Here is an 18,103-nt window from a genome sequence, read left to right as displayed (position 1 = left end):
AATTAGTTTTTAATTTTTCACTCACTTCTTCATATTACTAGAATTCTGAAATTTTGCATCATTGTGGTTCCCGATGACAATAGAATATTTTTAAAATTTTAGAAATCTTACTTACCAATTTATTTATAAATTTAAGTTAAAAAAATCATTTTATAAAGAATTTTATATGACTCTTTAGATTATAAGTGTAAGCTTAGCGAAAATCGATAGGGTCTGGTAGTTTACATACGGTATTTGATTCTCGACTGAAGCTCCAGTGCTTTACTTTCTTTTATGAATACATTAAGCAATAGAGAACAAAAGTTAAATAATAAAAAAAAATTAAGAAATGTTTTTTTTTTCAAAGTATTAAAAATGAAAGATATTTTTTTATTAAATATGTAGAGGTCCAAGTAAAATTCGTAAGATTTTGGAGTGTAAAAACAATAGCCAAAAAGAAACAAAACAAGAAATCTGAAACTTTCAAGATATAAGAATTAAAATTGATTATGAATGTGATTACGATTTCAGTTTACTTAAATCTTTTATACCTGTGCCTCAAGCTTTTACAAATTTTGTTTTGTATACTAATCGTTCGTTAAAAATTTAATACATTATATATATGTTACGGCCAATGTGAATACTCGGTTATTATTAATACTAACCGGTTTGGTTATTATTTATAATGACCGGTTAGTATTAATAATAACCGATTACTCACATTGTCAGTAACGTATATAATATTTAATACAAATGGGGGTATGCTTATTATTAAGACAGTTATTTCATCTTTTACAAATTATGTAGCTGAAATGCTTTTTCCTGAACCGACGAATTGCCAACTGTTATTTTTTTTTTCGTTATTATTGTTATCCTTTTTTCCATTAGATAGAAATAACAGTCGTTTTTCAAATTTTTTTGTGATAAATTAATCCCGTTTCTCTTTGTTCGTTTCCTTTCACTTGAATATCACGTGATGATATGGGAAAAATCACGATTCATCTTATTTAGAGTACGAGCGTATATTTAAACACCTGTTTTTTCTTGTTGACAGAAGCGATAGTCCAATCATTCATTTCTCTTGAAACAATTGTTCACTATAAAAAAAGGAAAGATTTTTTTATTTACTGGGCAAAGGTTCAGTGCTTTCATAAAAATATTGCTAGAAAATGATTGGCAGGTTCGTTTTTTATTATTAACTGAAAACAAAATACCTGCGTGCAAAAATGAGCCGCAAAATCAACTCTTTCTCTTTCACGAACTTTGTTGACATTTTATCAAAATTTAATTAACTCAATCAATTATACTAAATTCCTTATATTGTTATATAATCGAAAACACATAGATTACAAAATTTCAAATCCATATTTCGTTAGAAGTAAATGATTGGCAAGTTCATTTTTAATTTCTCGTATACGAAATTTAGAGAAAGTATGGTAATCGTCGAAAAATTTGAATTCAAGATTTTGACGAATCTGTGCGTTTTAGACCTCCATGAGTTCGAAAAACACATTTTTGGAAAATGACCATATCTCTGTCTGTCTGTGACAAAGATAACTCAAAAAACGCTTTGATCTACACGGATGAAATTTGGTTTATGGTCTTTGTACCGAAGGTGTAGATTGTAATCAAATTTTGAGTAAATCCACCCAGAGGAAGTCTGTATGTCCGGCTGTTCGAATATAAATTAACACTATAACTACAAAACGAAGAAAGCTAAATAGATAAAACGCGGTATATAGATTTAACATCTATAGACACCTTTCAAATTTTAAGCCAAATCCAAGGAGCTGTATTACCTTCTCCGATCTCTCAGGAAGCCTCCTTATGCCTTCTTTCCAACATTGTTGTGTTTTGGACAAGAAATAATCCTCGAGATGCGCTTTTATTTCGCTGACGGATTAAAAGCGCATATCGCGAAGAGAATTTTTTGAGGACAGAAAGAAGTAATAATCAGATGGAGCGAGATCTGGAGAGTATGCATGATGCGGTAAAACATCCCAATCAAGCTGTAAGAGCTTCTGTCTTACGATTAATTCAGTATGTGGTCTCGCATTGTCATAACGGAAAACAACGCTTAGTCGGTTCATTAATTCTAATCGTTTTTTGTTTTTGTTTTTGTTATGGCAGCTTTTAATTTATCGATTTGATGATAGTGTTTCGTAGAATTTATTGTTTCACATTGAGGAAGAAGCTCGTAAAAAATTACGCCTTTCTAATCCCACCAAATGGACAAAAGAACTTTTGGGGGGTTGAAGTCCCAGCTTTGTGACAGTTGAAGGCTTGTTGTCCTTACACCAAGTGCGTTTTTACGCACATTTTCATATAAAAAACATATATATAAAATCGTATAAAAAAGTTTCGTCTCCAGCGACAAGCCTATTTAAAAACCGTGAGAAAGAAACTTTTGGGGCACCCGAATGAAAATGTTTGAATCATTAAATCGATTTTTGCTTAAACATAATGTAATTATGTTATTATTTTACTTTTTTTACTGTCTATTTAACGTGAAAATTTTATTTTGCTTTGTCGTATTGTACCAAGCGAATTTATTAGATATAAAAGGGAATAAATACACAGAACAAACCCACCGGTTGAGGAAAACGTCGTATTAAAAACACATTAATTCTTTCATTCTCTATTCCTTTAGAAAATATTCTTAGTTTCCCCTGACAAACTTCAGAACAATCAACTTCATAATGAAATCAGTAAAGGTAAACACGCAAAATCCCGGAAAAAAATTGACAGAATTGTTTTGAATTTATAATAAAAAAAAAGAACTTTGGAATCGGGTCAAACTTATTGTAAAACTACAATAATTAAGGAAGTGTATGATTAATAAAACTTCTGATTCATGTCCAAATTCTTCCATTAGAATGAACCCTATTCTAAAAACGGTCAGTATTCTTTCGAAACCGGGTCAATCCGGCTGAAAGAAAGTAAGCTTCGTTCCATACGAGCGTAGCGTCACGTTAGCATTTAACCTTCGAAAACTATTCTGAATACACCCTCTCTCATCTTAATAGCTGTGTTTACTATCAGCAAACTGTAAGGAAATTACTAGTTAGGATAGTAATCTGTGTTTATTCAGTTTCTCGAGAAACCTTGGTTTACTTCAAAACAAAAGTATAAAGAGCTTTTAAAGTTTTTGAGTTCAAAATAGACAGTTTTCTACAGAAGGAATCAAAGCTCTACTCCTCAGGGTTATGTTAAGAAAATATTACAGCGTGGTTTTGTTTATTTATTTAACATATTTTTAAGGACAAATTCTTGATAAAATTATGTTTGGGATTTCTATAGAATTTTCAAAGTTCATTTCTATTTATTGAAAACATGTTTTTACCTTCTTGTATATGTATGTAGTATAGAGAGAATAAAGTAATCGTAAAAAAATTCGAACTCGAGCGTTTGACGAATCTCCACGTTTTAGACCTTGATTTCGGGGGAAAAAAAATTGGAAAATGTCCATCTATCTGCTTGTGACAAAGATAATTCAAAAACGCTTTCAGTTAGGCGATTGAAATTTGGTATACGATTTTTACACCAAATTTGCAGATTTCTATCAAATTCTGAGAAAAATCTTTTCAGAGGAAGTCCATCTATCCGAGTGTTCGAAAATAAGTTAAAACAATAACTACAAAATGAAGAGAGCTATATAGATGAGATTCAGTACACACATTTACCATCTACAGTATTGAGACCTACGAATTTTGAGACAAATCCAATGAGGAATTGACCATCCGTTGGTCTGTACTTTCAGAAACATGTAAACACGATAACTTGAAAACGAAAGGACTTAAATATATCAAATTTCGCTCGCGATTTTGTGACTACAAGTGTAGATTTGTGTCGGATTTTCGGTAGTGTAAAACGCATCCCACACACAAATACAATATTTTTGCATACTATTAATAGCATACTAGGAATGAATCGCAAATAATTCGCCCAGGATGACAGGATAAGTACAGAAAAATGCTAATTTCACGCCAAAAGTTGATATTTCTTAAGTTCTTACCTGTTCACTTTTTTATAGTCAGTCTTTGCCCCGATTTTCTTTTGTCTTCATATTTTTTGTTGTTGTTTCTTATGGCACTTGCCATGGACAAGCCCGCTGTTCGAAGACAGCCGATTTTAGCCTGAGGGGGAGCGCCTCTTGTTTCTATAGTAGCGCCATCTAGGGCCAAGAGAACGACTTAGCTACACACACGACACAACCCTTTGTACGGGGCAGACTTTATTCACCCATATCATTTACACACAGATCGTAATTTAGACCTGAACCAGAAAACGATCACCCCTGATCCAGTACCCCCAGTGGTATTGCTCTCGACATGGAGGACTTTGTGACCACGACAGATTTAACGCGCGTCAGCCACAAAGCACGCGGGGAATCTTCGGCTGTTGGGGCTCGAACTCGCAACCTAAGGGACGCGAATCCGACGCTCTACCAACCAGGCTATCCCGGTCTCTTCATATTTTTAATTCCAATAAATCAAAAGTAACTACTTTCCACAAAAAGTATTCGAGAGATCTTGAAAGGATGAGTAAATGGAAAAGTCAACATGACCATGAGTCCCTATTTCAATTCCCAATGACAATTAGGATGCACTAAAAAACTTGAGTACTCCCAAAGAAACACGAAGGCTGGTTTTATTGTCTGTAAACTTGCAGCAATATTCTGAATGAGATGTATGTTCAAAAGAAATTTCATGCAAAGAACGTTTTTGTAGGAAGAAAACTTTCTACAGAGTGCTAATTTCACGCCAAAAGTTAATATTTCGTAAGTTCTTACCTGTTCACTTTTCTTATAGTCAATCTTTGCCCCTATTTTCTTTTGTCTTCATTTTTTTAATTCCAATAAATCAAAAGCAACTTATTTCCACAAACAGAATTCGAGAGATCTTGAAAGGATGAGTAAATGGAAAAGTCAGCATGACTATGAGTCCCTATTTCAATTCCCAATGACAATTAGGAGGCACTAAAAAAACTTGAGTGCTCCGAAAGAAATACGAAGGCTGGTTTTATTGTCTGTAAACGTGCAGCAATACTTTGAATGAGATGTATGTTCAAAAGAAATTTCATGCAAAGAACGTTTTTGTAGGAAGAAAACTTGCTACAGAACAATAAAATATGATCAACATAAATGACGCCGTTACACTTATGCCAAAGGGGATCTTTATGTACGTTGAAATGGTTCAAAAGTTATGATGTTATTATCATTTTGGGGATAAATCTAGATGCAGTGACATCATCTCTTCTATTTCTTGTCCAGGGAGTTTGAGAGATTTGCCTCTGTTTCTATATCTCACCACAAGTCACCAAGTTAAAGAATGCTTTTACTGTCTTATGTTGCATTAAATTCCATGCTTTGCCTATGATCCTTTAATTTAAATGGTTTGTTAAAATCAATTGATGCTATGCTAGAAGCTGAAGAGAGGTGAGCAGTTTTCTTGTTGAATGAAGAATTAGTACAGATCCAGTTGTATTGGACCTATACTAATTCTTCTTTTTTAGAACAAACAGAACTTCTGGTTCCAGTTTGTTTCTGTACTCATCAAATACACTGCAAATTAACAGAAGATGGTCGTTAGAATCCACTGCCAGATATTGGTGGAAGATGGGAAATGAATCCAGAACGATTTTGAAAAATATATCCTTTTGTGGATATGAATCGGATTCGTAAATGTATAAGATGAAAGTCACCATGTTCTTCTGAACAAGAAGATCGTTTCTCAGTGACTCACTGAATCTTTTTTAATCAGTTAGATTCGAGTGAAAGTGACCAAGTTCTTCTGAACAAGAAGAATGTTTCTAAATGACTCGCCGAATCTTCTTTAGTCAGAATCGAGCCGAAATTCAAAGCATTCTGAACGATTGAGCCAAAATGAAAGATGAATTTTTCGGTCTTATTTAATTCAGTGAAAAGAAATTGACTCATAGTAATGTGTAATTTTGTTCCAAGTTAATTTTGAAGGGAAATATTACTAAGTCCTGATTGCAAACTGGCAGTTTTGCATAATCGAATTTCAAATCCAGATTCTTTATTTTTATGATTCAATGTATTATTATTAATATTTAATGAATAAAAATTCAAAAGCACTGTTGTATATATATCACCTGTATTAGACAATTGGAGCTGACACTGAAAAAAATATTCGAAGACATTACTTCGTAGATATTCATGTCTTGGCAAGGATTTGAATCCCCAATTCTATACTCGTAAGTAGAAATAGCAAAAGAGTAATCAAAATAAAACAACTCAACTAGTAACTTAACAGTTCATCGTGTTGGTAAAAAAAATTTTCACGGGACTATCTGAATGTAAGAATTTTTAACTAATTAAGTTTTTATCTTCTAAAATGAAAATTATTTTGTTTCTGCTGCTGTTTTTAATCATTATACAAAGGTCGACACCAAAGAGACTGAAAAGAAAGGTAGGTTAAACTTTAAATTGATTTAAATCTTGGTATGTTAAATTCTTCTTATCAATTGTTTAAGTAAATAAAATTAATAAGTATAATAATTTTCTTTAAATGGCTAATAAACGTTTAAAGGTTTTTAATATAAACAAATTACATGTTGTTGTCATATTTGTTGTTTTCTATACATTGATCTAACAATTCTCATCTTTTCAGAAATGTTAAAATATTTTTTTGAATAATAGTTGCTTTTTTTAATTATTGCATTCAAGTTTTCTAAATAAGTAGTCAATGAATTTTAAATTAATCTGTTTGTACTAACTCTTCTTACCACAAACTGATATACTAATTTCGACGAAACTGCATTCTATAATCTTCAATTTGATTTGATTTTGTTGTGGTTTTGCCAGGATTTGAATTTTGAAATAATTTGTCTACTAAATTATTATTTTGTTTTATTACCTGATTTTAAAGTCATTGCTTTGTTTATATTAAATTTTATCTTCAAAAAAACTTCAATTTCTTGGGATTTTCTGGTCACAAAGGGTCAGTACTTGGACGAAAGTCAGACCTCAGAAATAAACCCTGGTTTGAATCCTTGCCTTAGGATGACCCTTGATCAAGTCTTCAGGCCGGATTCATCATTTCCCTAATTTGTTTATTTTATTCATTTTTTGAAATTTAAACTTAATATTTATTTCTTATTTGATTAATAGTTATTTAAATAATACTCGCTTTTTTTTTTAAATTCAGCATTCAGTTTTTCTAAAGGAAAGAAAAATGAATTTCAAATCAATCTGTTTATACTAACTTTTCCTTCCACAAACTGATATATTGATTACTACGAAATTACATTCCATGGCCTTCGATAGGCTAAATAGTACGTCCCTTTACAATAAAGTAATCAACAATGAACAAAAAAAAGTGCACTTACCTGTCTGCTATACTGAACAGCATTCGAGCATGTTAGACGATATTGCATCAATAAAAAGATAAACTGCCTTAATGAGATATTACACTAAGCAATAACTATATTTAGCGATTACTATATTTATTTCAGTTAAACTTATATATTTGGTCTATGAATTAATTCGTGCGGTTTTACAAGAGATGGCGTAACTAGCTTATTGTCCCATAGTTTCGTTTGTTCAAATATGCATTTAAAACTACTGTTATTGCGCATCTAGTTTAGTATATGCCATTTAGTTTAAGCGTAAACAACAACAATTTTTATTCAACTGAAAATGTCAAATTTTGTGCCTGATAAAGTGTTTTTGCGGGTGGTTCTTCTTCATCACTTGAAGAAAAGTGCTACCGAAAGTCATCGTATTTTGGTGGAAGTTTATGGTGACCATGCTCTAGCTGAGCGAACGTGTCAGAAGTGGTTTGCACCGTTTAAAAGTGGTGATTACGGCTTGGAAGACCAAAAACGACCTGGACAGCCAAAAAAATTCGAAGCTTCTGAAACGTGGTGAAACTATTAATGGAGAACATTATCGACTTCAGTTGATGCGTTTGAAACAAGCTCTGGCCAGAAAACGACCAGAATGGGATAACAGACATAATAAACTTATTTTACAACATGATAACGCTCGACCACATGTCTCAAAACCGGTCAAAACATATTTGGAAAATGTCGGATGGGAAGTGTTACCCCACCCGTCGTATTCACCAGACATTGCTCCTTCAGACTACTACTTGTTTCATTGCATGAATAACGATTTGCTTCGAAAGCGGTTCAGTTCTTCAGAAAATATTGAAAAATGGATCTCTGATTGGATCGCTTCGAAAAGTGAGGAATTCTTTCGACACGGAATGAAGGATGGGAAAAAGTAGTGGCTAGCGATGGACAATATTTTTGATAACGTATTTATGTATTTTGCTTTTGAAATAAAGCTTTAATTTTTTATTAAAAACCGCACGAATTAATTCCTAGATCAAATACGTTTTTTAATTGTTGTGATATTGATTTGTTTGAATCCTTATTAATTGGAAAGCTATAAGTATAAATTTTGCATTTTAGAATTAAATTTTTGGGTTCATTTTACAAATTTTGATTCAGTATATTTTCAATTTCCTCAAGACATTTTCTACCATTAGCGGTTAAATGAAGTACGTAAATTTTATTTATCAATGATGTTTAAAGTGTATAATCAGAATAAAGTTTTGACTGCAGTGAAAATTTTATATCACAAAAACCTTTTCCCCTTAACAAAATGAGGGAAAATGAATTATAATTTAATAAAAATACGTTAAAGAAATAGATATTTTATAGTCTTTAGTTTGTCAAAAACCTTATTTTTATTTTATTTTTTGTCTATAGGTAGCAGTCTTGACAAATTCTTCAAATGTCCAAAATGTAAATATAAATTGCCACAGTAAGTGATATTTTAATATGTCTTCTATTTGATGTTAAAATTTACTAAACCGCCTTTATTGCTGTTATGAAATTCAACTTTAACTTTTTATTCCCCCTAGCATTCATTAATATTCTATGAAATGACTGATTTCCTATGTTTTTCGCCTTCATATAAAATGATAAACTTAGTAAAAATTTATATCGTAATAAATACGAAAAATAATGATTCATTATAGAAACAATTTGAATTTCTAAAACTATGCATTCTTCTTGGTTTTATTTAATTCGAGCATTTTGCTCTTTGTATTCAATGCAATGTGACGGAATCACCAGTTATTTAAGGAAATCCTTCAAACATATTTACATAACTAGCTGGAGTGGTCTCTCCGAAACTTTCTCGCATACTTTCTAATAAGAAGTATTATCCGTCTTCCCTAACATAAATTTCTGTATCTTGGGTAAGTCAACCATCTAACTCTCCGACCCGCCACGAAGGCACACGGATTTAAACCATAAAACTGAATGACCGGACCGCAGCAACAGCAACATTGGCGGTAACTGTGGTTGAGTCCTAAGGGCCATCACCGGCCACGATACAATCCTACCCGAAGGAAGTACGTCCCGTCATCGATGGGAGGAGTCAGATCCCCCACCTATTAGTGTACCCTCCAGGGTGGAGAGATCCAACCACCATGCCGGAAGCATCTCATCCTCATTTCGAGGTGCCCCCGGGGGGACTGGATCATGGGTAAGGTTGCGAATGCCTTGCATAGAATTGAATAAAACTGTGAATATTGTACAAGACTAAGAATGCCATGAGTGCTCAGATTTTTATTTTCAAAGTCTCACACATGAGTGAAACTCTTACGCGTTAGATAGTGTGGGGAAAAAGTGCAAGTCCTTGTGAATGAATCGCATGGAATTGGCGAAACTGTAGTTAGAAATTATAGATCCTTGATATAAGTCAAACATTTTTACTCCATCTAGCATGACAGCATTGGCGATTAATCTGTGACATGCGGTTAGTACACAAGTATGAGAAAACAGAATTTGTATTTTGGAAGTTTTGTTACTACTGATTGAAACATAAATTTCACTTAAACTACAATTGTAGTCACAAGATCACATAACAAATTTCATTTATTTCTTTGCATTTTACAGCTTGCGAAGGCATCGACTGATAGACGGTCAAATCTTTATCAGATTTGTCACAGAATTCGATAAGAATAATATATAAAAGATTCGTTTTCAATTCTAAACCTATGTACCAAATTTTATCCATCTAGCTTTATAAATTTTGTAAGTAATAGTATTCAATTGTGCTTGGACAGCAAGAGAGATAGTCTTTCGCTGAGTGGATTTCATTCAAAACTTGACAGATATCTGTAAATGTGATGTTTAGTTTATATACCAAATTGCATCCGCCTTGCTTAAAACGTTTTTGAGTTCACAGACAGACATAATTCCAGTGTTTTTCGGAGGCCGCGGTGGCCTGGTGGTAAGGTCTCGGCTTCGTGAGCCGTAAGGTTTCAGGTTCGAGACCCGATTCCACCGAAAAACCGTCGTGTATGGGGGTCTGTTGCATGTTAAATCCATCAGCCCAAACGTCCTCCCGCTGGTGTGGCGTGGAGAGGAAGGTGCCAGCTCAGGTGTCATCCTCGTCATCTGACCGCGGTTCAAAAAGACGAGGTCCGTCCCAAAATAGCCCTAGTATTGCTTTAAAACGGGACGTTAATTTAACAAACCAAACCAATCGAGTGTTTTTCGAACTCAGAAAAGTCTGAAATCTGGTGATTCATCTTTGGCGATTCGATTGCATACTTTTTACCCGAGAAAATAAAAACTGAAATGAGTTCAGTACGACGTTTTCAAGATTAGGATAGGAGAAAAAAAAAACGCAATTATTCTTGCTTTAAAATGGTTTGTAACCAGTAGAAAAAGAAAAAAAATTCAAGCTTTTTCATAATAAATGCATATGATTGTTATTTATAAAACCCTGGGAATTAATTTACATAGTCTTTTACCTTTCGTTTACGCATGCATGTTTTAAAAATATCATTATCAAATAATTTTGTTACTTTTTACAGATGTGATATGCAAGTGTGATGAGAAAGAGGAATGTCTATTTTGATGTTATTTTCGTAATCTGAGCATTGATCATTATTAAAATACCCTTTTAAACATAAAAAGGAAAAATGGTTACAAATCTAACCAAGCCATAGTGAAGGTTTCATTATTTTTAGCTTAGCATAATCAAGCATATTTTATATTTTAATTACTGTATATTTTAATTACTGTATTTGAATTGTTATTTTAATGAAATTAGCGTTGTAATTCTATTTTTTTTTATCAATCTTTGTCAACTAATATAAAGCTTATTATAATGAATGTGTCAGTGTTTAGGATTTACTCCCAACTTCTGACATAACATATAATTTTACATTAAAATCCAGTATTTATTTAAAATTTAATTTCAATAATAATTAAAATCAGTTGGAATAGTCTCTCCCAAATTTTCTCGCACACTCTATGATAAAGTTATTCCAGAGAACACCTTGCATGACATTGGCGTATAATAGCTACTAAATAGTTATCCTTGGCGAGTTTTTTGGCGATTAATCTTTGCCATGAAAATATAATATTCAAAAATAGAATTGTGCTTGACCCGTCTTTTTCCTATTTTTTCCCAATTTTGATAGATATCTACGGTATAGATGTTAAATCTGTGTTAAACCGAATATTATCTATCTAGAACTCTTCGTTTTGTAATTATCGTGTGAAATTATATTCGAATAGTCGGACAGACGGACTTTCTCTGTACTCTGATTTTGCTCAAAATTTGATAGAAATCTACAAATTTGGTGTAAAGACCAGATACCGAATTTCGTCCGCTTAGCTCAAAGCATTTTTGAGTTATCTTTCTCACAGCAACAGACGGACATTTTTCCAAAAACCTGTTTTTCAAACTCAAGGATTCTAATACATGGAGATTCGTCAAATTTTCGAGTCCGAATTTTTGACGATTGTTATGCTTTCTCTATGCTAAACACACGAGAAAGTAAAAATCTTAAACATTGAATAATATAATAGATCAGAAACTGTAAAGAGTTGAGTTATAAAATAGATGGAAGCTTCAAGTGTTCTCGAAGTAATGTATTCGCCCATATATGACTCAACGTATCTTTTCATGAATCGGTAAATCTCGGTCTTTTTGAATCAGTTACCGGAAATGAAAGACAGAAAATTCAAAGTGATTACATCCAGAGATCAAATATTTTATTTTAAACGGGTTTTATTAATATGTTCGCATACATTCATTCACTCTGATGTGTGAAAATGTTAAATGGCTTATTAGTTATTTTTAAAGTTGTTTTGTCACGCTTAGAATTTACAAAATTAAGAAATACAATTCGTTTTCAAAAGATAGTCGGTAAATCTGTTAAGAACATTTATTTCATTTCGTTGATTGTAAGAATCAGTAAACCAGCAATAGCATGTGTCTGACATATAAATATACATTTAGATTAGTCAACTCTTATAGAACGTTTATATTTGACTAGTCACTGTACTCAGGCTCCTCCCGCATTTATTCGTTCTGTATTTAAGTAAAAAAAAAATGCATATAATTTTACATCGGGCAGCTATCGATTCCATTTTTTCAACTCCTTAAAATCATTTATAACTCGCAACTCTAATTTGAATAGTAATTAATTAATAACGATTTCGGATAAACATTATTAAAACAAAGTTCAACAGTGACAAAAGTGCGCGAATGTTGAATGTAATTAATTTTGAAAAACTGATTAAAATTAAAAAATAGTCATACAGAAATGAAATTTGTCACTAAAATGCTAATGTTTTAAATTTTAAGTAGGCGCAAAAATCTTTATGCAATATGTTCCGAAGTTATAGCGGAGAAAAGCAAATCCATTTTATCCCTATTTACTTTCCTTGAAAGATGGCTTAACAATTTTTTAATAGCACAGTTAATATTTCTACGCGCCAAGGAATTTGTGTGTCAAATATTATCGCTTGAATCCGTCTAGATATGAGAAATAATATAAGGTTTAAACAAACGGACATTCGGTTTTATGTATACTGATTATCATAGGAAACGCAAGTTTTCAGGTATTAAAAATGTTGAGATTAAGTGAGTTGTAGAATTGAGCAACTAATATTCCATTTACTGATCAAATATCTTTCGAGGTTGAAATGATGGAATTTATTAGGCTAATCGCCAGCAGTGAGTTTGACTTAATGCCCCAGAAACAGCTTAAATATTCGCCCTGGAATTTATACAGCTGTGTTTATTTTTATAAGAAATTTACTTTTTTTAGATTTCAAAATCACTTGCTCAATTCTAAAAGTCGTTTATTTAATTCAAATTTTAAGAGCATTCAGAATTTTTCTTGATAAATCCATTAATTTATTCAGTCGTTCGTGTAAATTGGAATCATTCGATTCTAACTTTGTTGGAAGAGGTATTTTGGAACAAATTTAACACTTTAGCAACATTTTATTAAAGTAGGAACCTTTTTTTAACTGAATATTTTTTTTTGCAAGTTAAATTTCCCATAATATGATTTACAAAATTAAAAAAAAAATGACGTTCATTTTTAGTTTTCATTAACTTGCTCATTGACCAAATTCATTAACATTAAAATTTTGTACTCTCACGTAACAAAAAGAAAGCATTGTAATAAAAAATGAATTTTGTCTTAATAATACAATGAACGTGTTGTGTTATTGAGTTAAAAAAAAATCGATTATGAGACTTCATTCGAATTTCTAAGTTTCACACGCACGCACGCACGCACACACACATTTTGGAATTATATCAGTCTGTTATCTGTGAGCACAACTCAAAAATATATTTAGCTAGAGAGATGAAAATTGGTATAGAACCCTATTATCGTATTTATAGGTTTCTATAAACATTTGGAGGAAATCTATGGAAGGAAAGTCCATGTGTTTATTTGCATGTGAAAACACGATAATTCAAAAATGCAAGATGTACAGACGAAAGTAAGCATACAGATTTATAAACAGAGTTATAGATGTGTTTTAAATGTTCCCAAATCTGTCAAAAGGATGACCATTTGTTGATCTGTATATTCGTGTGGATATTAACACAAAAAAAGCAAAGACTTATATAAATAAATTTTGATATGTAGTCTTATGGCCAAAATTGTATATCGGATTTTTATAGGTATGACTGATATATGATTGCGTATTGGTCGAATTTTAGAACTATTCGGTAGAACGGAAGGCATCTGAAATGAAAATTCTGTTTTCTTCATTATACTTCGAAGCATAAAACGTACCATATTGCGACAGTAGCTGAAGAAGTCGAGAGGAGGAGTGAAGGCATGCTGCAGACTACCTTAACCTTCGAGACTACCTAACACTTCGTTCTCTGCACTTCATTAACCCCGTCATACGTTCAGGGATTGCGGAAGAGTATAGAAAAGATAATAGGAAAAAAGTGCTGAAATTGTCTTAGAGAATCAAAAATGTCACTACAGGTTTCTTTCTGGATCGGCGGAGATCAAGGTATTTGGAGTATCTTGGATTATTGTTACTAATCTGCTCATTGCATAGAAATTGATTAAGTATATACAAAAATTCCACTTGGCAAGCTGGAAGGCAAAGGTAAATTCCTTTAGATCTAAGTTTCAATCTGGAAACATAAATTATTGATGTTAGAAACGTTCAAAATTAGGGCGTGAAAATCATTTTTCAGTCCCTAACTTCTAAGATATTGCACTGTATCTAAAAATCTTTAAATACGAAAGTTGTTCGTCTTCATGAGGCGCTCATTTGGCTCATTCGATTTATTTTTCTATCTTCAGTATTAAGAAAGTTACAGCGAAATGAAAATTTTATTCCCCCCACATTTTTTGCACCCCCTTTGGGCTAGATCAAGGTATTTAGTCAAGGTATTTGATCAAGGTATTTTTCGCAACACGCGCCATTTACGAACTCTTCCGGGATTTTTACATTTTCTAACAACATATTCCAAGCTAGTTAAAACCCAAACAAAATTATTCTAGTTATACTATTCACAAGATAACATGGGCAAAACGTTATACGCATATATATATACATACATAATGTAAGCATTTAATTTTTTTGTGAGCAGACGGTAGTTTCGAAGACAGTGAAGACACTTTGTATTTTTAAATTCGCATTAATCCACCCCGGGAAGGTATAATTTACTTACAAGAGGCGCGGACAAAGCAAGTATGCTCACAGCAACAGATTATGCAAGACAAAAATAAATTATCCCTGGTCTTATATAACATGAGATATCGATAGGGAAAATATTTCTTCACAGTGCTTAAATACAATGAGACTCCGATAGGGATTTTCACAACACGCTCCGACCCGAGCAAGGGAAACACAGGGATCTTTTTTAAAAGAATGTGCTTGCGAGAAATTGTTTTATCCTTTCACGTGGAGGGTGGGAACCGTTTACCAAAGCATTTTTCACAGAACTTTTGTTGCATTAATTAAATAGAAAAAGTGGAATGGGATCAGGAAATTAGAGAATATTCTAGAATGAAGTTACAATGGGCTAAATTAAGATAAAAATTTGAGAATTAATTTGGATTTAAATTAAAGTTTTTGGGGGAGGGTTGTGTTCTAGGGACCATTATAGGTAAATAACTGAAGTAATTTTCACGAAGTTGTAATAGGTAGTCTTCCTGTAGGAATCTACCTAAAACTAAATGAAATTAAAAAACAGGGATATAAAAATTGATTTTGAATTAGGTAAATTCATTTTCCCATGATGAACATCGAATGTGCCGTGCCAATTTGAAATAAGGTTATGGGATTGCAATATGAAACAACGTATAATTGATTATTAAATGGCTTTTACAATAATGTTTATCTTTCAACTGTAACTTCATTAAAATGAACTCCGTTCTACAAATTCTATTCCGTTTGTGTTAGAGTAAAATTCGGTTTCATTTAAATGGGAACTTCTTGTACATTTAATCAACTGTGTGAAACCAGAAGTCAAACCATTCAAATGATACATAAGATAGAGAATATTCATCTAAACAGCGGAAAAATTTACTGTTTCCGTATATGAAAGGACAAATCTTCATACTTCCTTGCCTTTCAGGTAATGTTTTTAGATTGGCATCTTATTGAAATTCTGTGCAAATATCGTGCAAAACGTTCTTGTACATCAAACCGTTGAATCTAGATTCGGAGGTTTCTTTTTCAGTAAAGAAAAGATTTCTCTTCAAACTATGCTTTCAATATAGTTTTTGAATTTGTACTGTACTTACAATTAAAATGAACTTCACAAGTAAGTAATAATGAATATCTTTAAATGTTACTACTTTTAAAGACTGTTGCTTTTTCTAAAATACAATTGAATCTATGCAATACAATATCGCTTTTATCGCTTGAAAGTAGATCTCTTACCCTAGTATGCTAAATATTTCAACCAGCAGTCAGAGGTGTTTTTATTAAATAATTTTTGGGGGGATATTACATAACTGAAAATTTTAGAAACCATTAATCTTGGCAAAACAAATGTTCGTCAAAGGCGGCTAGTCTATTCATAAAATTAACATGTAGATGGACTTAAATGAAATAATTATAGGTTTATTTTATATTTATTTATACAGACTGCAGGAGAGCTATCCAAGATTCCGAAGGATTCATCACGTCCGTGAGCAACGCATCCACTTATTTCCAAGAACTAATTTATGGATGGACCATTGAGGTTCCAATGCATCACGATATTTTCTTGAGCTTTTGGTGGCCAACCGAAGCGATGGCTCTCAACGAATCATCCACATGTGGAAACTGCAAACCCTATTTTGAGATTATCTATGGTTATTCCTCCAGTGAGGTGAGTCCTGATTTCCTTAAGATTTGTAAAACGAGCAATCATCCCAGTGGTCTAGCAAGGGGAAGTGGGCTGTGATATAAAATGACTTTTCGTGTCATCTGGCTTTTGGAGATAACCCCCCCCCCCGAAAAGGTATTTTTTTCGACCCCTCCTTAAAATGCTCTCTTCAAAATGTGGCATAAACACAACAATATTGTAGTCCCATACCTCATATATATTCCTCTGCCTCGCTTACACTTTTAGATCTCGCTTCTTGGCCGTTATATGGCATTTAATTTTCGCCAGTATAAGTATATCTATTTGACCAATACTTTAATAAGTCATGCCAATTAATTCTAACAAAGCTTTATATATATGTTTATTTTTCCACAGTAAAAGAATCCTAAGTGCTGGATTACACAAAGTGATCCATTAAGTTTGATTACACAAAGTGATTCATTAAGTGACCCTTTCATCCAAGTGACACATTAAGTTTCAGTGTTGGATTACACAAAGTGATCCATCGTATATGCTAATCTGGTACTTATTGAATCTATCGTCAAAGTTCAAATGCTCCTCTCCCATTGGTTTGATACAGAAGTTGAGAGAACGAGTGCCAGCTCAAATATCGTCCTCATCATCGGATCGTTGTTCAGCTTCTCGAAATTTCTCTTGTGTTGTTTCATAATGAGATGTTAACATAATTAAACTAAGAAGGCTGAGCTTGCTGTTGGTGATACTACTTGAAAATGAACTTTAAACATTATTTTATATTTTGATATATATTGCACAGAATAGTTCTGAGAAGAGTAGTTGAAAGAAAATGACGTTATCTAAAATCGATTCAAGAACAATTTCATTGAAATAAGGAAATAGTTCTCTGTACTATCTTTCAAAATTTTTTTAACAAAAAACGGATCTCTCTTGCATGTTGTTGTTACTTATGGCCCTTGACAAGCCCAGTGACGAAGACAGCGATTTAAGCCGAGATTGTGCAGTAGCTTCTGAGGGTAGAAGCCTAAGTTCTAGCTCATATGAAGATGACACTCACACATTTGCTTGCACAACCTCTTTTACAGGGTGGCTCTTTCACACACTTCACAGATAGAACACATGGTAAAGAACAACCATGCCCGAACCTAGCATGCCCGGATCACGGGGAAGATGCACTACCCCTGGGCCAGGACGCCGGCTCTCTTGCATGTAGCTGGATTAATGTTAGACAAATAGGGAGAGCATTGGATTGCCATTCTCTATAGTTAAATGTTATTTTTCCCAAGGGAATCAAATTAAGTGCTCCTATTAATCAATACAGCAAGAAGAAGTGGTACAAGGAGTATAATATGTAAATTTCTCTCATATCAGCCTTTCACTGAGTAAAAAGTGGCTTATGTAGGGTAAATATGTGGCTTATGGAGGCTTATGTATCCAGGGCATTTTTCTTCGCTTCTTCGTATTTTGGATTTAAAATTCACATAAACATATTCATATTTT

At 32.7% G+C, this 18,103-nt stretch overlaps 1 protein-coding gene across 1 annotated transcript in view; it reads left to right on the top strand.

The window, feature by feature from the left end:
* Positions 1-6,268: 6,268 nt before the first annotated feature.
* LOC129971585 (uncharacterized) overlaps positions 6,269-18,103 on the top strand; it is a 31,010-nt gene continuing 19,175 nt past the window's right edge. The window contains exons 1-3 of the mRNA XM_056085486.1: positions 6,269-6,417; positions 8,726-8,776; positions 16,404-16,630. Coding sequence (XP_055941461.1) covers positions 6,339-6,417; positions 8,726-8,776; positions 16,404-16,630 — 357 coding nt within the window. The 5' untranslated portion in view covers positions 6,269-6,338. The remainder of the gene's footprint in view (positions 6,418-8,725; positions 8,777-16,403; positions 16,631-18,103) is intronic.

The sequence above is a fragment of the Argiope bruennichi genome, chromosome 6 (assembly GCF_947563725.1).
Source record: "Argiope bruennichi chromosome 6, qqArgBrue1.1, whole genome shotgun sequence".
Classification (NCBI taxonomy): domain Eukaryota; kingdom Metazoa; phylum Arthropoda; class Arachnida; order Araneae; family Araneidae; genus Argiope; species Argiope bruennichi.
Note: the sequence above shows the minus strand (reverse complement) of the source record. Positions and strands in the feature narration are given on the sequence as shown.